This window comes from Cardiocondyla obscurior, linkage group LG11, assembly GCF_019399895.1.
Source record: "Cardiocondyla obscurior isolate alpha-2009 linkage group LG11, Cobs3.1, whole genome shotgun sequence".
In the NCBI taxonomy this organism is placed as follows: Eukaryota; Metazoa; Arthropoda; class Insecta; order Hymenoptera; family Formicidae; genus Cardiocondyla; species Cardiocondyla obscurior.
The window spans coordinates 6,155,189-6,180,519 of record NC_091874.1 but is presented as its reverse complement, the minus strand read 5'-3'; the positions used below and the strand labels follow the sequence as shown (position 1 = coordinate 6,180,519).

The 25,331-nt window shown below is 33.1% G+C and overlaps 2 protein-coding genes across 3 annotated transcripts; one reads left to right on the top strand and one right to left on the bottom strand.

The window, feature by feature from the left end:
• The first annotated feature begins 10 nt into the window (after positions 1–10).
• LOC139106667 (uncharacterized) lies at positions 11–1,135 on the top strand. Its single transcript, XM_070663604.1, has 3 exons — positions 11–22; positions 368–626; positions 799–1,135. Exons 1-3 carry the CDS (start codon positions 11–13, stop codon positions 891–893), a joined length of 366 nt encoding a protein of 121 aa, XP_070519705.1. The 3' UTR covers positions 894–1,135.
• Positions 1,136–1,571: 436 nt separating this feature from the next.
• Positions 1,572–17,576, bottom strand: LOC139106509 (1-phosphatidylinositol 4,5-bisphosphate phosphodiesterase). 2 transcript variants are annotated; one of them, XM_070663348.1, is made up of 20 exons: positions 17,317–17,576; positions 10,520–10,575; positions 8,944–9,172; positions 8,757–8,816; positions 8,430–8,570; positions 7,482–7,561; positions 7,073–7,208; positions 6,865–6,965; positions 6,595–6,758; positions 6,051–6,261; positions 5,700–5,958; positions 5,256–5,447; positions 4,944–5,142; positions 4,647–4,804; positions 4,357–4,563; positions 3,792–4,164; positions 3,571–3,732; positions 3,328–3,505; positions 2,715–3,165; positions 1,572–2,128 (listed from the first exon to the last, which is right to left on the bottom strand). In XM_070663348.1, exons 3-20 carry the CDS (start codon positions 9,112–9,114, stop codon positions 2,057–2,059), a joined length of 3,315 nt encoding a protein of 1,104 aa, XP_070519449.1. In that variant the 5' UTR covers positions 9,115–9,172; positions 10,520–10,575; positions 17,317–17,576; the 3' UTR covers positions 1,572–2,056. The 2 variants fall into 2 exon arrangements, with proteins under 2 accessions (XP_070519449.1, XP_070519450.1); XM_070663349.1 differs by lacking the exon at positions 17,317–17,576 and having other exon boundaries at positions 8,430–8,567.
• Positions 17,577–25,331: the final 7,755 nt, after the last annotated feature.

Genomic DNA, 25,331 nt, shown 5'->3' with positions numbered 1-25,331 from the left:
TGAATTCATTATGATTAACTATGTAAGCGAATGTTGGAAAAATTAAACAATAGTGAGAGTGCAATCACATAAAAAAAAAGTTTAATTTTTTTTAACTTTTTATAGTTTGCGTGCGTAAAAAATTGTGCAAAATTTGTTTAGTTTTCTCTACATTACGTGCAAGTTGTAGAAATAATTAATTTCTTTGATTTTTTAAAACTGTGTGTTAATATTAATATTTATTGTTAGCTCGATTCAAAAAGAAAAAAAAACTATCTAAACCGAGAAACATTTATTATCAAATTAATACTATTAAATTAATAAATTAACATAGTTTACACTTTTTTTTTTCACGGATGGAGTAATTAAGAAATTTACTGTGTTTCAGTTGTTTCTTTCTCTGTTGGTAGTCGCTATTTGCGAGGCGGGTTTAATAACAAACTTAGATCGCTCACACTACGCGGTTTATCATGGCTATGGTGCTACCAGTTATCAGAATGTTCAGGTTGATAATCATGATGCTATAATAGTACCTACAAATTACGGAGATCCTGCAGAATTTAAGGGAACTTTAGAACACCATCATGAACGTATAATTCCAATCGTAGAATCTCATAATGACATAGATCATATCGTATCCCATTCTGGTAAGTTAAAATCGATATCTTATATAAAATTACACAAGATAAAAAATTTTATGTAACAAATAAAAATGCTTTTAAAAGAAAAAAAATATATATAATGCTAATAATTAACATTAGAAACATTTTATTTGCATTTTCTACGTATTAACAATTAAAATTTATTTATTTGTTTCAGCTCCGTATGAAGAGTTTGATGTTACTGATACTGATCTCAAATCTGACGTACTTGACCATTATTTTGATCATGACCATTATAAATCCTTATTATGATCTTCATTTCTAAAGATAATTTAGAAAATACTATATTTAAATGGTAAAATCTCTTTTCTGTGATTTTTTTCAGCATTTAATTCAAAACTTTCCAAGATTTTTTAAACGAAAAAAAAATTAGTTTATATTTTACGGAATATTCTTTTAATATTTGTGATATAATTTTTATTACATCATAACTCTTGATGTGATACAAATATTTTTTACGAAAACAAATTCCCACAATAGAATGGAAATAATTACGAACATAATTAATGTAATTTTTTTATTTATATCCAATATAGATATATATATGTATATGTATAGGATGATGTAATAATTTATGTAAATAACATTATGTTATAATGAAAACAACAACGTGGTAATCATTATACTAGGCTCTCGTTTGAAATTTATTTACAATCTACGTGACCATTCATGTAAGGGCCATGTAAGAGGCGCTTTCTTCGATTTTAGCCACAGGCTGTAATTTACGCGGTCTCGAGTGAGATTCTCAAACGTTCTATAATACTCTAATCATTATCAGCAGTCACAAGAATTATTGATTAGGTCTGACTGATTGCGTCTCTCAACTTAAGGTATGTATGGTCTAGGAATCATCACGATTAACGAGAAAATTCTTGTCGGCATTAGGCATCGATTCACAAATACAGACAGCAATCACACGCACATACACACTTTTTTTTTTTTTTTTTTTTTTTTTAATATGATAGACTTCGACAATAGCGTTAACAATCGAAAAATATTCACTTCGACAAATCGCGCGGTGCATTACATTATTTCACATCGGCCACAACATCATGATATACGTTTTGTATAAGTATATATATTTAATACTTGACTAGATCACTTTAATTGTATTGACTCCCTCGTTAGTCTAGGTACTCAGAGACTATGAAGACATAAAATGTCTGCTTATAAAAAAATACTTGGATGAATGAATTAGAAACGTTAATGTAGTTGCTTTTTTTTTTCTTTTTTTTCTTTTCACAATACGCGACATTTATCGGCAGATACAAGAACGACAGCTAATGAAATTTGATCCCAATTTGAAGTATTATAATTAACGACAATAGAGTAAATTGTCTGAAAACAGTCCCTCATCTTAACGTATTTTCCGACACCGAGAAAATTTGCGGAGAAACTTACTTGGTTGGTGCTCATCACACGTAGAATTCAGCCAGCGTCTTAGTCGGTTCGTAGTCCATGTCTTCATTTTTGTACATATCCACGATCTGGAAAAGTTATTTATATATCCAAATCAATTATTTTAAGGAAAATTAATTGGCTCGGATTGTCAAGAGTACCGAGAAGTACTCTGTATTACATATAATTTATTATTTTATTATAAAATATAATAAACAAAAGGAAAAATAAATTTTAAAGTTAACATATTTCAAACAAAATAAGTTTATTAAGATAATGTTAAATAAAATAAAAATTATATAACAAAATAAAAAAGTGAAATATACTCAGGATTAGATTCAACGTTCAATAAATAAAATTCAACTTAATTATAAAACAGAAACGTATAATAAATTAAATTTTCTAACAATTTTATCAAGCCTATATATATCATATTAATATGTTTCCTATTAAAATAAATACATAAATGTAAGCAATCTAAAATATTTTCTTAATTGCCTATTTACCTAATGGAATGTTAAAATGGACGTTTATGTGTTTAATATCAAATCGCACAAATTCTTTCCGATTAGAAACGTATTAAACATAAAAATATTATTTCGACAAACAAACGCAATAAATGCAAAGTTATACTACTGGAAAAACCTCTAGTCTAGCGACAGTCTGTTGCCTTACCGCATTTATATCCTTCTGCAACTCCTCCAGTTGCTTTTCGTGGACCACTTTTAGTTTCTCCTTTTCCCTGTTCTGTATCATTTGTTGTATTTTACGCTCTTCCATGAACTTCTTCGTGTTGTTCTGTTGCTTCTCTCTAAGTCTACCCTCTTTAATACCGCGCGTCTTAAGGGTCTTGTCATTCATCACTTCTCTCGCGCTTTCCACTGACAGTCTCGCCTGTCGAGCGGTCATCTCCTTCATTTCACGTTCATGTCGCGCGGTCTGCTGTTTCTGTTGCACTACCTGCGCGGCCATGCACAATTTGCACAGCTGCGTTCTCCGTTCTTCCAAATGCCCGCGGACTAGGTCACGTTCTTCTCGACGTTGCTTGTCAGCAAGACGTGACCACTGTGCCGTCTGTTCAGAAACAGCACGACGAACGATGGGGTCTCTCGAAAGTTCCGCTTTGCTAAAATATTAAAATTTCACTCTTATTTGTTTAAACTCAGTTTGCTATTAATATCTTATTTTATGCTGCTTTTTTTAAATTTATAACATTTAATTTTAATATTAATTAATTATATTTAAAAAATTAAGAATTTTTAATTTAATTTATATAAAAATTACTAACTTTTTTCCTTTAAAAATCTTTTCTATTGCAACACAATGCTGCTTTTGGACAGTCAATTTCTCCTTGTGGTGCCTCTTTTTCAAAGACTCCAATTCTTTTTGTTGTTTCCGTAACACTTTCTGATAACCTTTTTCATGTCTTAAAGTTTCCAAAGTAATTGGATCAAATTTCATTTCCTCTGCAAAAACAAAATTGATGGATTCGTGCTCACACAACTGACTATTTATGTATCTTGCAACTTACCTCTTGGTTTTGCTGCCTCTTGATGATGAGATAATACGTTGTTTTTGTTGTCTACGTTGTTTCTGCTATCACTTTCTTCAATTCCCAAACCTCGCATTTTATTTTGCGACATGCTTTCCGATTTTCTAAATGCTCGCGGCGCTGTTAAAGCGTCCATAAATTCTAAAAATAATGACAGACGTTAATTAAATAATTAAGAAAATTTAATTAACTAAACGTACCTTCAAAACCATCTGGCACGTAGATTTTTATATCAATGTTACAAAACAGCATAGGCAGAGACATAGGAAAATTGGCTTCAGTTCGCAATGCGATATGCCGATATCCGGCCTGCAAGCCGTCTAAAGGAACGATTCTCTGTCCTAGTAGTTTGCCGTTCGATTCGTCGTATACTGCAAATCTTAAGGCAGCCAAATCTGGTAGGACAACTTTCCTGAAGAGAAAGGGCTCTTCATTATAAACGGGGTTTAAACCGTTAGCGGGAACTACTCTTGTGCGAAACTCCTTGCGTATCGTGTCGGTGGGTAGGCCATACATTTCAACCTCGACGTACGTGCCGACTTTCTTGTCGGATAAAAACTGGCCTGCTATTACCTATTACAACATTATAATAATAAATTCACAAATAGTAAAAGTATTTTTTTTTTTTTTAAATAATATTTAAAAAGTCACTATTTCGTTATGAAAGTTGTTCTAATTTTTTTTCTACATCAAAAAAATCTGTTAAAGTAACATTGCGAGTAGTCTGTGTGCATACAGATTGTCATTCAGAAAAAAGAAATATACCTGAACACTGCACTGTGTGGCGATAACTCCATCCACAGGACTCTCGGCGAAAGGATCGAAACTTCTATCAGCACGCCTCATAAAATCTGGCTTCAATAAATAGCCCGATGATCCATTGTACTCGAACTTTCCTTGATTCAGTTGCATAGGTAGATCCGCAGTTTGAAAGTTCAGCGACACCATTTGGCAGCCAGCGTTCCAGAAGACCTATTTCGCGACGATCGATCATTGAGAGACTCTCTTTCGCGTTTCTCGCTGTACAAATTGCGCTTTATGAACTTGTGTTTTACCTGTGGCATGTAGTTGGAAGAATCCGCTCGTGTGCCTTTTGGATAAATTCGGCTCATCTGCCGCTTGTTATAATTTACGAATTCAATCGCAGAGGTTTTCAAATAGTTCAAGCCAGTCGTTTCCGAGAAGGAAGACATATTATGATGAATGTTCTTTTCTGTAAATATTAATTGGCTATTAATTACAATTTATTGATTAATACCAATAATTTTCTGTTATTTTATTAATGTAGAAAATTTATAATTACGAATATATGTATAAAAATATAATTTATTTAACACAAAACATTCACCTACCTTCCGCTTCGTCGAAGCTGACAAATTTTATAGGTTGCGCATAGTTGACCATAGAGGACAACCATGGATGTACATTGGTAGTACTTCCAATATAATTCTGAGCCACCACTAACTCTATACTTTCTCCAAGGCCCACTGAACCAGTGACAGACTGCTGCTGTTGAATCGTCGATGTTGCTATGGATTCGACAATTTCTTCCTATAATAGAAATTATTTTTTTTTATTTTACAAAAAAAAATGTTAATAAGTTTATTCGATTAAAATTAAAAGTTAATGCTTAATTTAAAAACCACATTGATTGTTAACTTTACCGGTTGCTGATCCACAGGGACAGCGACAGGCGGAGCACTAGCATCTTCCTTGATTTCATCTTCGATCACAAATTGACCTTGTTTGAAAAGTTCTAATTCCTGTTTTTCAACCTCGGGTTTTAGGCGCTTGTTCTTAATCAGAATCTTGCGTTTCAGCATACTGGGTGGCGGCAACGGTACTCCTGGATCCAACTATTTTAATAATGATTTAGTCTTTAAGTACTTAAAATCATACATATGAAAAAATTATATAATTTTATGCAATCACTTTATTACAAGCGCGAGTTCCATCAAAAATTCTTTTTCATTAAAAAAAAGGAACAAAATAAAATTTTATTTACATTTTTATATTACGTGTTTAATATTATCAAACTCGTTAATTAAAATCTCTTAATAACAATTATGTATTTGTTGGAGCAGCAATTAATATCCATCAAAACTTACAGGATACTCTTTTAAAGGTTCCCTCAATAACAGATCACCCAGAATTTCATCACAGTACTTGGCCAGTTTGTATTGTTGCTTCTTGCTGCAATGATTTTCAAAGCTGAGAATCACTGGATATTCCGATGTAACGAAGGCCGTATCTCTGACTGCGTATATAACCTCCTTGAATAGAATGTCGGTACACATGGCTTTGCCGTGAGTGATTATTGGCTCCTCGTCTTCTCCTTTACCGTCCCAACAATCCAGTTCGACGCATCTTTAAATTTGAATTAAAACAATTAAACTAATATTCCTAATCATTATCGGTGTGCTGTTATAGTTACAAAATAATTCTTTATCTCTTAATACCTGCATCCAGCAAGTAAAACTTGTCTATACATTTCAACGCTGCTTTTTCCACCGAATTGGCGTCCGCTTAGGTATGTGTTATGGCTCGAATTAATATAATAATGCGCCAGAGATTGGTCCATATCCATATAAACGTCTAGTCTGTCGAGGAAAACTGGCGCATTTTCATCGGACATCAGGTACCTTATAAAGCCATCTTTTGTCATTGTTCCTGAAAAAATGCAATTACGAATTAAAAAAAGATCTCTTAAAGCTACGAGTTAAGCTGATTCATTAATTCTTCAGTATCAGTTAAACTAAATGACACTTAATCAATCGAATCGATTCAGTTTTATGGACTTATTCAAGTTTGTCATACTTTTGACGTCTTTGACATCTTGCTATCGTAATACATATCTAGTTTATAAATAAAATGTCTATGAAAAGATCAATACTTCCTCCAAAGTCGTAAATAGTAGGATTTAATTTTAGATACGTGAGTACAAAAAAACTGTTCGAAGAAAACGTTGTCAAACAAATGTAATGTCTCTTATCAAGTTCTTACTTTCATTACGCGCAACTTCGTTCTGCTCGTAATCATTGATGATCTCCATCGCACGTTTTTCATCATAAAGTGGATAGAGAATTTCGTTGAGGGTTGGATCTCTTTGTTTTTCGTTAAGAAAGGTGATCAATTGTTCCAGATTAATCGTATCCTTATTCTGCGTTCTAAAAAAATTTTTAAAGCATATAATAATTACAAGTTTTAAAAAATGATAATTTTTTCTACAAAGTAATTAAAAATTTTTTTTTGTACTTTTTTTAATGTACTTACATTGATTGAAATAATTCTTCTATGTCATTTCTCGGGCATATTTTGTGATAAAGTGCATAGAATGCATCGAAGGTAAAATCATCGGGTTCTATCACGTCGTTCTAGTTTTAACAGAGTTAAATAAATTTTTTATAATATTGTTGACAAGATATAAATAAATTATTATTCAATAATATAATTTATTTTATATAAATAATCATCGAGATACCTTGCCGCTAGGTAGGCCTAATTCAGAGAGACATTGGTAAACAAGCTTTTCTGTTTTACCAGACGCGAAAGTTCTCGCAACCACTTTCACTGGAACTTTTCCATTAGGATCCACCAGCATTCTGAGCCGCATCCAACTAATTATACAAATAAAAATAAAATAAGAATAAACCACATAAGTTTATAAAAAAAATTAAATTTTTTTCAAAGATCTGCATATTTTCTTGTTTAATTTACTTTATAGTTTGCTACGACTGAAACCTTATCGCGTTGAAAAGAAATATAAAGTAATTATGTTACATACGTCAGTCGCAAAATACATTTATGGCTAATTATTTCACAGAGACAAACAATACTGTTGTGTACAAACGTGCTAGTGCAATCATATATAAATGCATTGGTAAACTCACTGTTTCTTCAGACATGTAAGCGGGCAAACGTTATTCGCTTTGACGTTGTGCGTAATCGATCGTATGCCGTCCAACCATACCTATAATATGACGACATATACGAATAAAATATCATCAGATTTTTCTTTTCACGAAATACAATATGTTAAATCTGTCACGATAAAGATATTAATTTTTAACTGGTTTCCAAGTAATTTTATCATACATTTATCACTACTTCGCTATGTTCGTATACCGTATACATACGTGATACAAGTGTTATTTATAATCGGGAAAAAATTATATTATTCAACATTATTTATACTATTCTCGCATATTCAACATAAAAGCGACTAAACATTTTATCTTAAATGTCACAAATTTTTAATATCACTAAAGCGTAAAAAAAAAAAAAAAAATACATAAAACTGAATAAAAGGCAAATAAATGTTGTTCGATAATACCTCAAACAAATAAAAATTAAAAAAAATATTCGAACATTGTTTTAATAATAATTGTCGAATTGTATAATAATCTTTCACAGCTAAAATTACGAAATCTAGTAAAAAAAAATTATTTTAATAACGACATAAAAACACGCGAAAGAACACGACGGGAAAAAGTAATAAGATTGTATGTGATAATTTAACCGAGAAATTCAATGTAAACGTGAATGCACGTTTACGTCATATCATGCAAACGTTATGTCGTAAAAGCTATTCAAAAAAGTGTTAACTGTAAATGACATGTACATTGTAATCTAATATTATGTAGCGACGCTATACTATTTATATCTATGATAAACTGCGAAAAAAAAAACGAACAGTTTATCTGGGATACTGATCCTGAATGCTACATCATATAATTAATTAAGCTTTCTAATAATAGTTTAATTGACCGATAAATCGAATAGCACGTCGATACCACATTTCCGTCGTTATCGCGATTAGTGCGCGACACGAGTGTTACCTTGGCTGTGGCGGGATCTGGACAGACGACGTGCTGATAGTTGATGTTGGTATAATCGACGCCAGAACAAACCGCTAGACTTTTCTCTTCCAACAGTTCGCCATGCTTGGTGAGTAGCTTATCGAATAACTTGGGATCCTGCTTGAAAAGCGTTGATTTTATTAGCCATTAAATGTATCCCTCCTTCCTTTCCCTTCTCTTAATTTTATTTATTTCTTAATTAATTTAAGCGATTAATGTTCTTTATATATTTCTACATCCTCCACATTTTAAGGGTATTATTATACGCTATTATTATACTTCTGAAGAGACAAATCGTTGTTTTACCTTAGGAACGCCTCCAGCTCTGATGTCGCTCACTTGACACAACTCAATAACGTCGCCATCCTATGAGAAGGAGAGAATAAAAATAAATGCGTATAGCAGGAGTCGCGGGATACTGAGAGTATCGAAGGCATTTCGTTTCTTTTGTCGAAACGAAAGGGCAAACACAGGGGCAAACAAAAATCTTCACCTTTCCCTCGCTCTGCCAGTAGATAAAGAAACCGTACTCGTCGACTTTGAACAAGCAATTCAGCTCGATTTCAGTGTTATCCTTCTCCTCGGTCCATCGATCGAAGACGCAGCCGGTACGGAGAGCTTCCGGCACCTCAATCTGCCAATTGAACTCAAACCTCTTCGTCATCTCCGCGTCGTTCCACCAACTTCCGGCAAAGTTAGCCTAGATGTGGCGTCTTCCGATTCTGTCAACAATCAGATCAGTATCGCGTCGTTAAAACCATCTTCATCGCGCATCTTTCCTATACTACCCGATGTCAAATATGTCGAATTGAGTATCTGCTCTACGTCCGTGGCTTTGAAGCCCGACATTTATATCTCGCATTCCTCGTATATCTGTCCGGAAACCGTTCCGATGAATTAAAATTGCACGGTATACTCGTGCCAAATACCGTTTGTATATAGCAAGCGTAAATCTCGGAAAGTTTATATTTTATGCGTATGAACTTCTAAACTTGACGCGCGTTTATTCATTGAACAGTTTACATTTTGGAGATAGGTATGAATTTCTACAAACGATAAATACCGTACGCGAAGCACGCATAAATGTAGCGCGTAATTAAGAAATTATCGTCGCTAATTCTGTAAGACAAATCGATTGGCAAAATACGCAGTAACAGACATTCAGGTGGACTTTGTTCTAACACGTAATTTAGTAGTTTAGAACTCGTTGGATCGGGTATTTAGTTAGTAAATTACGACCTATATCTTGCAATAAGCAACACATAAAAGTAATATCTCAATGGAGCCTTTTAAATTTTAATCGAGCATTAACCCTTTTGTAAAATCAAACAGCACGTAGTTTTATTTTTTTTTTAATTTCTTTTCTTGGATATTTATTTTTAATTTTTAACTTGTAAAAGTTAATTTTATCTATAAAAATTAGAGTCGAATTAGATTAAAATACATTGCAACGTAAAAAGCTATGCTTGCATTCAGAAAACTGGAAAAAAAAATAGCATTGAAAGGAAGACGTCAGTGCACGCTTTATTACACAAAAGCTATACGGTTTAAAAAGAATAATTATATTCTTCTTTTTTTTTTCTTTTTACACAGATATAGTGACACCGAACACTTTTTGATGATATAAATAAAAATCTTTTGTGTATTATGACGTGCAATGTTAGTTATAGTTATATCACAAGTCACAAGTTCTGAATAATATGTGACATAAATTTTTTTTATTTTAAAATTCAACAGGATAAATAGAATATTTCTTTTATCTGATGTATATGCATTATTTAAAATATGCATACAATAGAATATGTGTAAAGCCATTTAAAAGTCAAATATTTATATTACAAAACGTTTCTCACTTGAATCATTGGCTTTTAGATTTTGGATAATCGATAGTTCATCACGCTACAGAGAACTTTTTAGCACCGTTGCACCGATTAACCTTTATGACAAACTTACAATGTACGCGACAAAGGACACTTAAATGCTGCCGAGTGAAAACCGTCATATCGAAAGTTTTGTTACATTTATATTATTGCAACATTACCATCATAAAAACATGGAAAGATACTTACAAATGTTAAGAGCGTCTCTTCCGAGTTGACTTGTTCATTTTAGCCCGCGACAGCACCTGCAAAATATTTAATAAACTTTAATGCAAATGTTAAAAATTAAAAAGTAATTTTCAACGGGATTCTCAATTATGCAAAATATGTTTGTTTAGAAGGTAAATGCTACAGTGGCCAAAAAAATTATTATGAAACAACGAATATATATTCATATTTTTTTAATACTTCAATTTTTTTTTTTTTTTTAATATTAAAAAGTATCTAATTTAGTACCGCAAATTTCAGTCGTTTTTCATAGTTTTTCCCCGCTTATATCATCTATCTTATTACCCGGCGCATTAATTATATCTACGGGCAGACACGTGCTTTTCTGAAATAAATTCTGCTCTTCGATTAAGTGACTCAATCAATACCTTGTATAATTACGATAGGTTTACGTAACAGGTTACGTATATGTAACGTTCAAGTTGAGTATAAAATGTAGATAATAATCTTTACGTTCAATAATTTAATAGCGGATTCTAATTAAAACATTATAGACTACTTATGTTCCTTATAATATTTATAAAAATGAATGACAATAAAAATGAAAGTAATTTAAATAGCGAATCTGTAACAAATCAGTTAACTGCTGACAAAAGAGAATCAAAAGATAAATGAAATTAAAAGTTCTTAAAAATACAGTTATAAAACACGTTATTGCAATTTCTTCAAATATTTTCTTAAACTATTCAATTAATTAACTAGGTATTGACAGGATTACTTTGCCGATCATGAAAATTGCTCTCTCCTATTATCTAGATTAAAAATACATCAAAGTAATTGCAAAGGGTAGAAAACAACAACGAGTGACGTATCACTTCCAAGATTTTTATTAATAGGTGATGTGGCATTTCGTAAAGGCCATTTTAACACAACTCCCGACAGCTTCGATCATAAAAGTAAAAATTACCTTCGGAATAAATTAAAAGTAAATTAATGGGCTATAAAACTTTTGTTACGTCGGAATTGTTAAACAAGAAGATTAAATTATTACATCTCTTACTTTTTATATTAATACTTTATGTATTTTTATTAAATAAATATTATAGTGCTGCATGTAGAATTTAAAATTTAATATTTTGCCATAGCATAACATTAAGTTTCGCTGAAAATTATATTTTAGATATGGATATCAACATGTATATCGCTAACGGATGTCCCAAGCCCTATTTCGACTTATCGTAATTGGTGCATCAGGAAATGGAAGTTGCCGGACACTATTCCGTACTTACGTACCGAATACGCCAACACGAGAAAGCACTTAGGATTAAATACATATATGTATTTTTAAATACAACCGTAAAAATATTTACTACCGAATTCTTACTCTCGGAAAAATAACTACTTTCTTGAAGAAGTTATTTTACCTCAAGTTCAGAATTTTAAAACTCCAATCAATTTATTCCAGAAAACTTTAAAACATCGTACTTCGCGCTAACGCGACAAGCTCGCATTTGTCTCGTATATATTTTTTCTTCTCATATTTTATTTTATATAATAATCGTCATCTTTATTAAATTTTTTATTAATGAGAAAACCAAAAATATAAAATATCTCACGTATTGATCCATCATTATGTCGACCTATGACTCTCGATTTGTAAATCTAAAGATACTTCGACGATGAAGTTATCCTTGAGAACTTCGACGTTGGGGAATGCTGCGATGTGAAGATTATAATAAGATCTCTAAGACTTACAAAGTTTGAGTAAAGTTTAAAATTGAAAATGATTCAATTATATAAACATGTAAAGTCCACAAATGTTACCTTAATTTATTGGCAATAACGCTGATATGGTAACAGAAAGAGAAACGTAAATAAGTAAGCATTGCATTAACAAATTAAATACTTGAAGATAAAAAGATTCCCGATAATGGCTTGTGTGCTTTATCATCAAGGTTAACCAGCAAAAATTTTTTAATGAGATTTATTTTCTATTATAAATTTTGCATTAATTTTATAAAATAAAAGTATAAAAATCAGTAAATTAAAATAATTATTATATAATAAAATAATAGAGAAGAAAATAAACGAAATAGAAACTCATTAGCTAAATTAGAAAAGACAGCATTTAATAAATTATAATAATTAAATCTATTACACACAAAGAGAAGAGTTCCCTATCTAATATACTGTATAAAAATTAGTTTTGGCAACCTATTTTATATGTAGATAAAGAAAAACATTCAATTTTCCAATCTCAATCACCTTGACCTACACATTGTCGAAGGAAAGAAAGTTAACGGCGCAAGACGAGATTGTAGAACAAGTTTTTAATGAATAAATACAGAGATTCCAAGTCCCTGATCTCGCCAAAACTTGCATCAGTGACCACTTCCGAGAAATAACCACATCCTACCGGATGTTTTCGACTCGCAGCATCGTCGCGAATTTATTCGCCGTTGATTTTCGAAGAAAAAGAAGATATTCGATTGCGGCCATCGATTTTCCAAGCTATCAGCTGACACCGCAGTTTTGCGTCTATTCACGACGTGATAGTTCTCGAAATAATGATTTCCGTGAAATATTGCAAAAAATTAAGACGCAAGAGGAAGATGGTGAGACAGTGCCTGAAGTGGAAGCTTGAGAAAATGCATGAAGTGGAAACGCTCGATACGTGTCGAATGCAAGCGCGAATATCGACCATTAATACGTGCATCTGTAATCGGCCACTGACGTGTATCTCGTAGGTAGATAGGTAGGTACATACACACACACGGGTGTGCAATGCATGTCTATATAGACAGAGTATGTATACAGGGCGCATAAACAGACGGACGTTACGAAAATACGTACAACGTGTGACCCGTGCCGCCGTGTCTTCTCTTCGGCAAACGGCGGAGACGTTCTTAAAGCCCAGCAACCTGCATATTCCCACGAGCAAACCGCATTAACGATGCGTTATAATTTATGACTATCACGATCCCCATCGCACTCCCCCGCGGCTCGTTAGCGCGACATTAAAAGAGCCAAGATGGCGAGTGAAAATCAAACTGAAGATAAGAAATCGGTTTGATCAAGATAATCTTTATTGTTTTAGTTAGCCATCGATAACCGTTGATACAAGAATTTGCAGAACGCGTCATTGTCTAATATTTAATTAAAAAAAAAAAAAAAACCCACGCAAAACGTTGCTTGCAAAAATAAATCATTAATAAATTTAATTAATACGATAATAGTTTAAGATAATATTTATAGAACATTTTTATTCGGGTAAAAACTTTCATTTTTGTTGCATGAACTATTTTTGCTTATATACATATAATATATATGTATAAATAGTGTAGCAGCCTGAGTTGTAAATAGTTTATCTTTAGAACCAAAACGATTTATTTAGCATTGCAATAGGAAAAATTATGTATGTATATTTTTGTAATAGAAGGCAGAAACTTGAAGCAGTATACGGAAATATTAATTCACAACTTTATACAAATTAATTTTTTAATAAAATTTATTTGTATTGTATTAATCAACTTTTATATGTATAATGAACATATCAGTTGTGTAAAACATGAGTGCGACCCACGCATATTATCTGTTATATTCTACATATATTTACGTATACGTATATGGTAACTACACACGTTCGTAACTTTCGTTGCATTCATAAGCACTTGAAATTTTCAACAAAATATAATGGCTCATTACCCATAATTACAGAATATTTGACACAAAAGCTTTGACTTTCAGAAATTTAATGTGATTATCAACGCAAATTTATGAAAAAAAAAAAAAATTAAATGACTCTCGCGTTTGCATAAGTAATTTATTTCTAAATTTACTTTTCCATATTATTTATTGCATTTTGATCTCTTTCGCGTAAATAAATCTTTGCAATATAAGTAATTTAATATAAATAACAACGATTGCCACAATTATTATCTAGTTATAAAATCGTTATACTAATTTGTCACAACTGTAATTACGTATTTTTCTGTAATAAAATAGTTATTCATGGAATTTATAAAAAAAAAAAAAATATAAAACGTCTGTCACCAAAAATTAATTGCTAAATTACTGCAATTCAATTATCTAATGCGGATTAATAATTATATAATTTCCGGACCTTTGGAGGTTGAATTACACCGTCGCGACATTGACCGCTCAATCATTTAATACACCTAATGGCCACTTTATGAAGAATAGAACAAATGAGGCTTATGACCTGACTTGCCTCTGTTTCTGAGTGAAGATATTTGTATTACGTAACTATACCTTATGTATTACATTACATAATACTAAGATTATATAGTTAACTAATAAAAATTTTACATTAATATTATATTAAATTTGGTTTAATTGTAAAGAGTGAAAAAAAACAAAATATAAAAAAAAATATTGAAAGTAACATACAGTATTTTATCCGAAAATTATTACAAAATTTATTTAATATTTTTTTAATAAGAGAAAAAAATTATATTTCTTAATTATTAATGGCCTTTCTAGTCAAAGCATAGTCATGTAGCTTTCATATTATTACGAGTTATGTTATATCTTTCATCGTTATCCGTTCGATTTCAAGTATACGACATATAGCTGCCGATAAAAAATGCGTTATGCAATATGTTTGCGATTGTAATTCGTTTACTTCTCGTGCTTGCATTATGCGTGGTTAACGTCAAACAAACTAATGACTCGCTATTCGCATTATCGTTAGAATTTATGAGCTTATTTCTGTCACGATGTAAAACTTATAACCGGAAGATCGCAAATACTTGAAAAGCAATCCGCGAGCCTCCAAAAATATTTCCGATTGCCAGGATGCACGTACGTACGAATATCGTGTGCTACTGCACGAAGAAATCCGCGGTTCAGACGAGGAAAAGAAAAAAAAAAAAAAATTTGCTACGCAATGAAGTTTCTCGTGAGATCATCGTTCAATTGAACAATTACGTAATTAAAGTTTCTTTCGAGTTGTTATTGCGTTTTTCCACTGGTTATTCCGAGAAACGTGCCGCTTTTGTCGTCGCGCACAACAAAATCGTAAGATAACGGCAACTTTTGGAATCGAGTGAAGATATCGAGGCGACGTTTTCATTTACTTTAATTATACAATTTAAAGAAGAAACGCTCGTTTGCCGTCGACGTTGCATACGAGATTAAAGGAAGCCATTAAAAAAGCCAGATTAAATAAGGAAATATCTCGAGCATTCCGCGCGATTGATACCGCGAATTGTTTTGTGCAAGTGCACACGTACGTGCTTCTTATTAAAAGAAACCGATTACGATGCTCGCTATATGCGTCTGCCGTTCCGCTTTTGCTCAAGAGCTCGTCCGTGAGATTGGCGCCTATTTGAAACGCGTTAAATGCAGCGACGTGCACCGTAGCGATCGTTGGATTTCTTCGGCCATTGCACGAAAATAACGAGGAACTGCGAGGTGCAAATGGCATTCGTGCCACGTTCCGCCTCGACGAATACGGCACCGAGGACGGTCAGTCGATGATAGAGGAGAGAACCGAGGGGGATAAGATGTCGGTCGACCTGGCTCGACCTCGCGAGGGACGTGTCGTAACGTTCGCGCACGGCGGCGCCTCTGGGTTCCCTTGACCTCGAAAATCCCTCGGGAAGCCCGCAGTCTGCGCTACGTCCAGATATACACCGTGGCCTCTATTCGCGCACCTATCTCGCGCCTTATTCGCGGCTTATCTCTCGCGCGGCGATAGCGCGCTAATTAACAACCAGTCGTCGCTCCTCCGCTCTCGCTTCCCCCGCGCGCGATTGTGTGCGTGCCGCCGGATGGTGCGCAATGCGTGTACGTTGCGCGTGTGGTAGCACGTATGGGCGGCACGCATAAGCGAGCGTTCGAACAGCGAGAGAAGGTGGAAATGTTTTAATGAGAATGAGAAAGAGGGAGAGAGAGAGAGAGAGCAAGAGTGAGTGCGAGCGAATATCGTGTGGCGCCGCGCTCGCAAATACACGTAGAAATGCAAATGCGCCGCATCTGGCTAATGATATCGCGATTAATCCACTCCCTTTTTTTTTATTATTATACCTCTCGAGAGAATCGCCTCGATAATTGATAGTAATATAGTTACACAGTAAAACGTTTTAATTTCCTACGACCGGAGAAAGTGGATTGCAACCGCGGCCGGGCCTCGCCTTTATGATGATCATACGTAATTGGTAATTAATATCGCGCCAGCGAGAAGGCGGTAATGCATTTGATACATCGCTTGTCCGATTCGATCTCGATGCTACGCCCTTTATATGTAAATTAATTACACCCGGAGTGCTGAAACAAGGCGCCGCGCAATTCGGAGCGCTCACCGACCTGACGAAGGAGAAATGTTCGTACTTTCAACGAATATACATTTAATTCAAAGTACAAATTGCATCTGTGACTCGATCGCGTTGAACCAAAATAATTAAAAATTTAATAACTACGTTTTTTCTTGCCGCAGAGCCTGGGAATTGATAAGACTCGGCTGGCGGCGACAAGTGCGGGGGAATTTCACGCGGAAACGCGCGCGACGGAGAGCGCGAGGCGGAAAGGCGGCAAGAACGAGGAAGCGAATGTACGAAAGTTGACGAAACGATTCGGGATGAATTTTTGCGGAAACGGAGCGTCCCGTTTTTTAAAGCCAACACACCGGTGCGGCGTGTGTGCGCGTGCAAGAGCGTGGCGGCACGCGTGACACGTCTCATGACCGCGCTCGCGCACGATGGAGAACGGGTCCGTCGAGTGGCTAACGCGCGCGTGCACCTCGTCACGCACGTCCGCCTGGATAATTTGCGAATGCGAAATCCCGCGGATCTTACCGGGCTGGAATCGGTTTCCCCGCCGGCGCGTGATTATCCGTCGAACAACGAAAACGGCAGCAGCGACGGCGACGATTTCATCCTCCAGCGTGGCTCTGCGCGCACATCAGTGTCCCCCGCGGGCGGCACACGTGAGCGGGCGTGACGAAATTTCAAAGGTGGACACGGCTGCCGTGAAACGCGGAACGGACGCCTTGCGCGCGTAAAAATCGTGCTCCGATGCCGAACGTCCTCCAAGCGCGATGGAAGAAACTGACGCCGCCGCACCGTTTCTGCGAACGGGAGAACCAGCCGTCTGGCTCGATACCGTCTTTTACCCCTGCGCGCATGTGCCGCTCGTGACCGTCATTCAGTTTCCACCACATTTTGTCGGCAAAAACGAGATCTACCGGCTGCTCGGAGTCGTAGTATCACAAGCCGCGAGATATATCTTATCGTCAGAAGTAAGGCGCGGAATATTCCGGCGATCGAACGAGCTCAAACGCTTCGGAACTTGTTCCATCTTGAAGACTTTTCGGCGCTTTCAAGGCCGCGGATTAGATATACATTCTTGAGAAAAATGGATCTTAAAAGCTCTAAACTTGAACTTGAAATAACTCGAGTGAATACCAACGAAGATAGCTTTATTAAAGCCGCGTTAAAAAAAAAAAAAATCTCGGACATTTCTTCTCCGCGGAGTGATTTGCATATACACTTATTTAACGTATAAATTTGCAATTTAAATGGCCAATCCTTTAGATTTGTCTTTAATCGGAAATTCGCTTTACATATTTGCATTCATTATGCATACCGAGGAAATATCGATTTCTTATTATATTCAGAGCGAATAAAACTTGGATAAATTCTTTAATGAAATAAGCAAGTGCATTTTTCGGATTCTCACTTTTTCGACGTTACAGCATCATTTATTTATTAAGTTCTGTATCAAAGTATATTGACAGGCTAACACATTATCTTTTAATTATGTTATAACATTTAAAAACAAAATTATGACAACTTTTGTTACCGTAGCGATTTATCATTTCAATTCAGCATCGTCAAATAAAATCAACGAGAAAAGTTAATAATTAATATCGATATTAATTACAACCAGTTATTATCATTAATTAGACTTCCCGAAGAACGTTCGGGGAGAAGAGATTAATCGCTTTCCTCTAATTACCGAAAGAAATCGTTTACATAAGTGCAAAGTTTCGATGAAAAATGTTTAATTTAAACTTCGGTGCATCACACGAAACTATGGCGGCTACTGTGTATTCCGTCTAGATTTATATATCGCACGGTCAATTTAATCAGTGAAAGCCGCAATAAACTTTTATTTACCTCGCAAACACCCCAGCGATGAAAACAGATCGGAAAAAAGTTCGATTATAAGACGGATTGGTAGAAGAAGCACAATAACCAAGGATCAAACGTGAATATCGAATATAATCCCTGTCCTGGCGTAAACTTCCTAATGAATGTATCGAATTTGACACAAGCGGACGAAAATAACGAGAGGTGCGCGTGTTTCAGAGCGAGGCATATCTCAATCGCAAATTCCGATGTGGAATGAACTTATGAGTCATCAGATAGAAATATCTCACTTCGCGCGACGCAGACAAATTGCACGTAAATAAACAAGCCTATCTTAAAGCTAAACTAGCTGTGAAAATAACGGCAGTTTTACGAGACAGTTGCATAAAGCGAAACAATATTAACTCATATGAGACGAACGTGAAACAAGAAATAGTTGCGGCACGTCTTAAAAAAAAAAAAAAAAGAAAAAGAAAAATGTTTATAAAATAAAATAAATAGCGATTACGCAATTATGTCATCCGGTTGACTGTTGATTACATTGTGCACCTGTTTTATTTGCCAGCAGACGTAAGAAGAGAAAGTTGCAAATAAATTGTGTAACTGACTTAAATTGAAAGTAAGAAAAATGTCAACAGCATTATTTACTGTAACTACTTTAAATCCTTGTTATATTAAACCAATACGATTTTTATGTAGTAAATAACAAATAAAATTGACAACCAACGAGCGAGAGAAGAGGAATTTAAAAAACTTTTGATAAAATTTATAGTTTGATTTACGGATATCATATTCTCTTTTCATCTAAAAAAAAAAAAAAACGACGGATTGGTAAACAGTATTAAAATTAATAAATAAAATCCTTTGAGAGAACATTTATATGTTTGGATATTATCTATTATCTATATGAACTGCTGAATGAAGAGAAGCAACATATCCACGCTCTCTGTGAGACTCTCTGCGAAATTTAGCAGATATATTAAGTCGGTAACGCAGTATATTTAATTAAAAAATTAATTAAGCGTAATATGTTATATTTAAATTAAATATACACATATTATAAATTAATAACGTTTAAACATATATATATTTAACATATTATTTTTTGGCTGCATAAATTTAAGAGTTTATTGTTTAAAACATTTTTTGTTCAAAATTACAATAAAAAAAATTTTGTTTAAAGAATCACGTTAGGAACGTGCTAATAAAAAAAATATAAATTTAAATATCAATTGAAAATACATTTGGTCGCTGTATTATATTGTGTTCTTGCACATGCTGAATGTTTGCGCATTTTTAAACGGGTCTTTTATATTCTGCGAATGGGAGATTTTGTTCGTGGTTCGTATATTTTACAAACTAAATCATAGATTCAAACGTCATAAATGTGTATATGTATCGAACACGTATGTATGTATATATGTAAATTACTTTGTATTACGGAAATTTATTCGTATGATAAAGAACACAAGTGCATTCACTTTTTTTTCTGAACTTCGAAAGAAATGACGGCATACAGCTACCATTATTATAGTCCGCGTATCTAAGCAGAAATGTTGTTAACAACAAACACATAAATATTAGAGATTTTATGTGCATACGTGAATTTACAAATAAAAGCTTCTCTTTTTTTTTAATCGTGTTTTTTCATAATTTTAAACTACGATATTTTACCAATTAAAAAAATTCTTTTTTTTTACCAATTAAAATTAAATGTGTCGTTTGATTGTAGGAGTTAGTAGAATTTTTTATTTATTCCACAGAAAAAGGCAATTTTATACGCGATAATATTATTATTTATTATTTCTGTGTATAGTAATAAATAAATGCAGCCTACATTCGCATAGAATTTGAAATGTGCATTTTTCTCATTTTCACTATCCTGATCACGCGCTTTACGCGATATGCTTTTATATTTATTGCACACCAATTACAGAAATGCAACGTTTTGTTTTCATCGTTATTAATGTGAAAGCCGATTGCACATCCATTACTTTGGCGATTGTTGATTTCCGTCATGTAGATAGGTATAACATTTATGTTGACTATTATTTTTTTCATTTTTTAACACCCTTTATACTCTTTGCAATTTTGCCATTGTTTTTACCAAATATTTTATTTATTTCTTTTTAACTAAGCAACTTAACAAATTAGAAGATTTAATACTTTAATAGAATAGTTTTAGAAATTGCTTTCTCTCTCTCATTTTTTTCTTTTTTATTAAATTCTGTATGTATAAAATGTTCTATGAAAATAAAATAAAATAAAAAAAAACTAACTAAATTCTTTAGAAAATAAAATAGCAGACTTTTTCGTTATATTACTATCCTGTAGGCATTGAATTCTTATCGGACAAGTTCAAGGCTGCTACAAACCAAACGACTTTCCAAAGCGAAACGTAAATCATTTAACTTTTCATAAACTCGTTTACAAGTTAATGCATGTGTGTGAAATACTGATATTAGTAATTCGCATTATTCGTTGCAACATATTTACAAATAAGCGGTACTGGCAATATTTAAAAAATTCAATTTGTAAATTCTGTTCTAAAAATCTAGTTAATTAAAGTTATTCAATTTTATCTAATATATTTAACATACGTATGTTACACAAAAATGCAAATATAAGAAACTAATAAAAAAAAATTAATTTTACGCATATGCTACTGTATAAAAAATTAAATAATATTATTTTCGTTGCATTATCTCAAAATACTTTCTTTCTTTTTTTATCTGCATTATTATGACGACGTGCGTCACCACGTGTAGTTTATCGTTCTGCGGTATTAATTAGAAAACACGGCAGAATGCATTCGGTGAGCATAGGCTTACTGAACTGAATAACGATGCAGACATTGACCAATTTCGATTCTTGCTAAAACGTTTAATTAAATAGTCCGTAAATCACTATTGTCGTGCGATATAGACGCGAGTCTCTGGTAAAATTAACAATTTCTAAGTGAACGAGGTGAGAAGACTAGGGCAAACTTATTTGGCGTGAAAGTGCGAGTAACAGGATTGACGGTGTTTTTGTTTCTATCCGATGCGCTCGTTAGAAAATGTCTTCAGCATCAATCGATAATCTGTATCTATTCCTGCCGCACACATTGTAGTTAGCACGCGAACATTCAAACAAAGGTCGTAGAAAATTTTGATGCATTGAGTTGTATAAAATTATTTCATTTTTATATTAATATAATATTAACGACGTGTAATTAATATACATATAATTGTAAATTTGTTGTGTATAATTGACTGTCTTGATAATAGTATTAAAAATTCATCTTTTACGTTTTGATTAACAATAAAAATGTAATTACAAATTAAACAACCTGTTATACATTTTATGGCGAATTAATATCCTGACATTGACTGTATATATAATTCAATATATGATTTATATCGTACATATTACAATGTGTGCTTTTAAAAAATGTTCTCCTTATAGACAACGAGGCGAATAAATTCTGATTGGACAAATTAATCTTCTATAATTCATTTCGACTTTCTGTCGCCAATTCGGTCATCAATTGAATTGATTCAGGTTTCAATATCGCGAAACTAAATTAAATTTTCTGCTGGCAAATATCGGAATACGATGAATCAAACAAAAACGCATCAAACGCTTATTAAATACTTACGGCGTGATGACAAAGATCACGGTTATTAATATTTAGATCGTAATGAACACATGTCGAGCATTATAAAACAGAATCTAATAAAACGTGCCTCATGTATTTTAATTTATCGCTGTACATGTAAAATTATATTAAAAAAAATTTATTTTCTTACGTCACAAATGCGACAAGATTAATTAAAACGTAATTATGTCAAATTCTTTTGGCAATAAATTAATTTTTAATTTTATTTTAAATAGTTCAATTAAAGAATAATATTCTTTACGACATTTTATAGAAAACAGGTTCGTAAAAATTTCTTAAAATACACAATAATTGATGTTTCTAATCATTCGTTACATACGGCTACGTGATCGCCAACGAGAGCTACATAAAACAGCTGAAGAATGCTGTTTTCAATGAATCTTCATGCCACCTTTCTTCGTTGAAAGCTGCATTTACCTGTGAATTGGTTGGATAACAAATTGCTTCGAGTACCTAAGTAAATACCTGTTCCGAAACTAAAGTTGAAGCTAAAGGCTTGAAGGTCTAAATTGACGACTTACAGCGAATCTTCTAAGTAAAAGAAAGTTTGCAAATTCTTTGTGAAGGTTGAAATTGTTAGTTGGACTTTGCCTAGTAAAATATTGGACAAATATAGGCAAGAGAAAAAGAAAAAACAAAAATATTCTCAACGTTTCGTTCTAATTTGCAATTTAAACGTAAAAGCAAATGTATATGACAAATCGCTTTTTAAACTTTATATAATTTTTTTTTTTTTTACTTAAATACGTAAAAAATAAGAAATTAAAAAAAAATTGAGTTAAAAGTAATATACAACTTTATATTTAAATATTGTTTTAAATTAGAAAATATTTAATTAAAAAATTATTTTGTTAAGTTATCTCTAGGATAACGTATCATTAATATGCGAAATATTGTTAATATTTTTGTATTAAATACCTATCAAGATAATAATACTATCGACTTCGTTGACCTCATTTTGTTTCGCAGTTATATATTTCATAAACGATTCAAACAAATGTATGTAGTCCGCGATTTCAATTCTCTTGAAAGCCTGTGGTAGTAAATTATCATGTCCGTCCAAATGCGCATAAAATTCGCAGAACATCTGACTATAAAAAATGCACCTGTTACAAAACGTATATGATTCATATTTGTATGTAACGAATATCGACTGACTTATCTATTTATAATTATAATAAAATCTTTACAAAATAATATGTGTTTTAATTCGCCACATGTTCAATATCTCACAAACTGCAATAATGTAATATAATTTAAACTGGCGGAAAAGAATAAAAATTGAAAAATTTTTAGACATGTTATTTTTCTTATTAATTATTAATAATATAACAAATAAATCAAACTCTTTAATAACGTGAATCTCTTATATCGCTATTGCAACAGTGCACATTATTTGACATTCCTAACTCAATGTTGATTTTTCCATTATACATATGCGGATTCACATGAGAGAAAGTCACACAATGACTTTTTTCTAAAATATATTACTGGCTTTTCCATAACGCGAATATTAAATTACCTACGATATCAATATGCCCATCATCTCACTTTGACAGTTGAACGTAACGCAATGAATTTTTCCGAGAAGTCCAATATTTTTTTTTATATATACACACGACGCTCAGTACCTTGCTAAAGCCGTAGCAAATTGCGATCGGATTTATTTGCAATTTAAAATATTTATTTTAGTTGTTTTATATTTATTAAAGATTTATTTTTTTTTTTTTATAGTACAAGACAATTTTTAGTAAAAAGAAATTATTGAATAACCGAATGCAGTACCTGATACTTACATATAATGTATACAGCTGATAAATATTAGAGTGTAATATATTAAAATGTTAAATATGTATAGGCATTAAAAATTCTTTTTTTATACGTTAATTTAAAAATCTATCGAAATCACGTGTGGCGTACTAAATGCTTCGTGCCTTTGAAGGAAAGAAACTCGCCGAAACTCATTAACATGATAGTCCGCTCGCGTGTTTGTTTTATTTAAGAGTATCGCAGTATGCGCTATCATTGTATGATAAATTAGCTCTGATTGTTTTATATTGTTCAGAAACTACAAACGATTTGCTGAGCGATAAGGATCGTGAAAAAGAAATGCAAGCAGTGCAATTTGAGCAATTCGAATAATCAAGATTAAGCATCCTCGAGAATGTCAGTTATTTGAAATTTAACTTTGCTGACCGATTCGCTGTTCAAATTTCATAGTACGCGTTATTTTATTAAAATAATTTATATTGAAATATCATTAATGCATTGCTTTTCAAGTTTTGACACGTAGAAAAAAAAAAAAAAAAATAGAAAGAAAAACAAAACAAAACTCGTAAGAAATGTTAATGCAACCGTACTTTTAATGTTCTTATTCAGTCCTTTTATAGATTAAAGCGAACATTTCAAAGACTCGTAATAATTTTCATGGCATGCTCTTAAGCCGACCTTCGATAAACGGTAATGTTTTAGTGTCCCCGAGTAGCAGCCCTTATGAGCGCGTGAAATACGATCGTCTTAAAGTTTCCGCAATGTCAGAGGGATAGCTGGAAGGTTCTCCGCGTCTACAGGGTTTTAAAGAGGCGACAGTAAGGAAGTAATAAAAATTACACTGCCGGTTTAAACCGCAAGTTTTTATACAAGTAAATTACGAAGCGGGCAAATTAGGGCGTCTTTTATATAAAATTAATGATCTGTTAAAAAAAAAAAAAAGAGAAAAGAAATTTTGACACTGCGCGCTGTATGTATAATTATACGATTTGGTATAACGCAAAGAAAACAACGCGTGCTTTACGAGCGTATAAATGGAACCGATGGAAAAAGTTAATCTCATTCTCTCAGCTCGTCGATTATTGCCTTGCCCGTAACTGCGTAAAGAAAGCCGCAGATCCACATCTAAAAAGACGCGAGGTAAAATAAACTTTGCACGTGAACGCTGAAACGCAGATAGCTTTTTCGCGCGGCACGCCACTTGGAAGAAGACACACTTGACCTTTTTCTTTCGTCTGTTTCTCATTCCCCAATTCCTAGAGTTGAAGCTGAAGTTAAGTAAACCCCA

Bases quoted from the DNA above. Each gene is read 5' to 3' on its own strand.
- LOC139106667 (XM_070663604.1), top strand. The intron at 627-798 runs GTAAGTTAAAAT...TATTTGTTTCAG, and splicing joins TCATATCGTATCCCATTCTG to CTCCGTATGAAGAGTTTGAT.
- LOC139106509 (XM_070663348.1), bottom strand. From the start codon at position 9,114: ATGACGAAGAGGTTTGAGTTCAATTGGCAGATTGAGGTGCCGGAAGCT. The intron at 6,966-7,072 runs GTATCTCGATGA...TGTTAAAACTAG, and splicing joins TAGGCCTACCTAGCGGCAAG to AACGACGTGATAGAACCCGA. The intron at 4,165-4,356 runs GTATATTTCTTT...ATGTTGTAATAG, and splicing joins CCACACAGTGCAGTGTTCAG to GTAATAGCAGGCCAGTTTTT.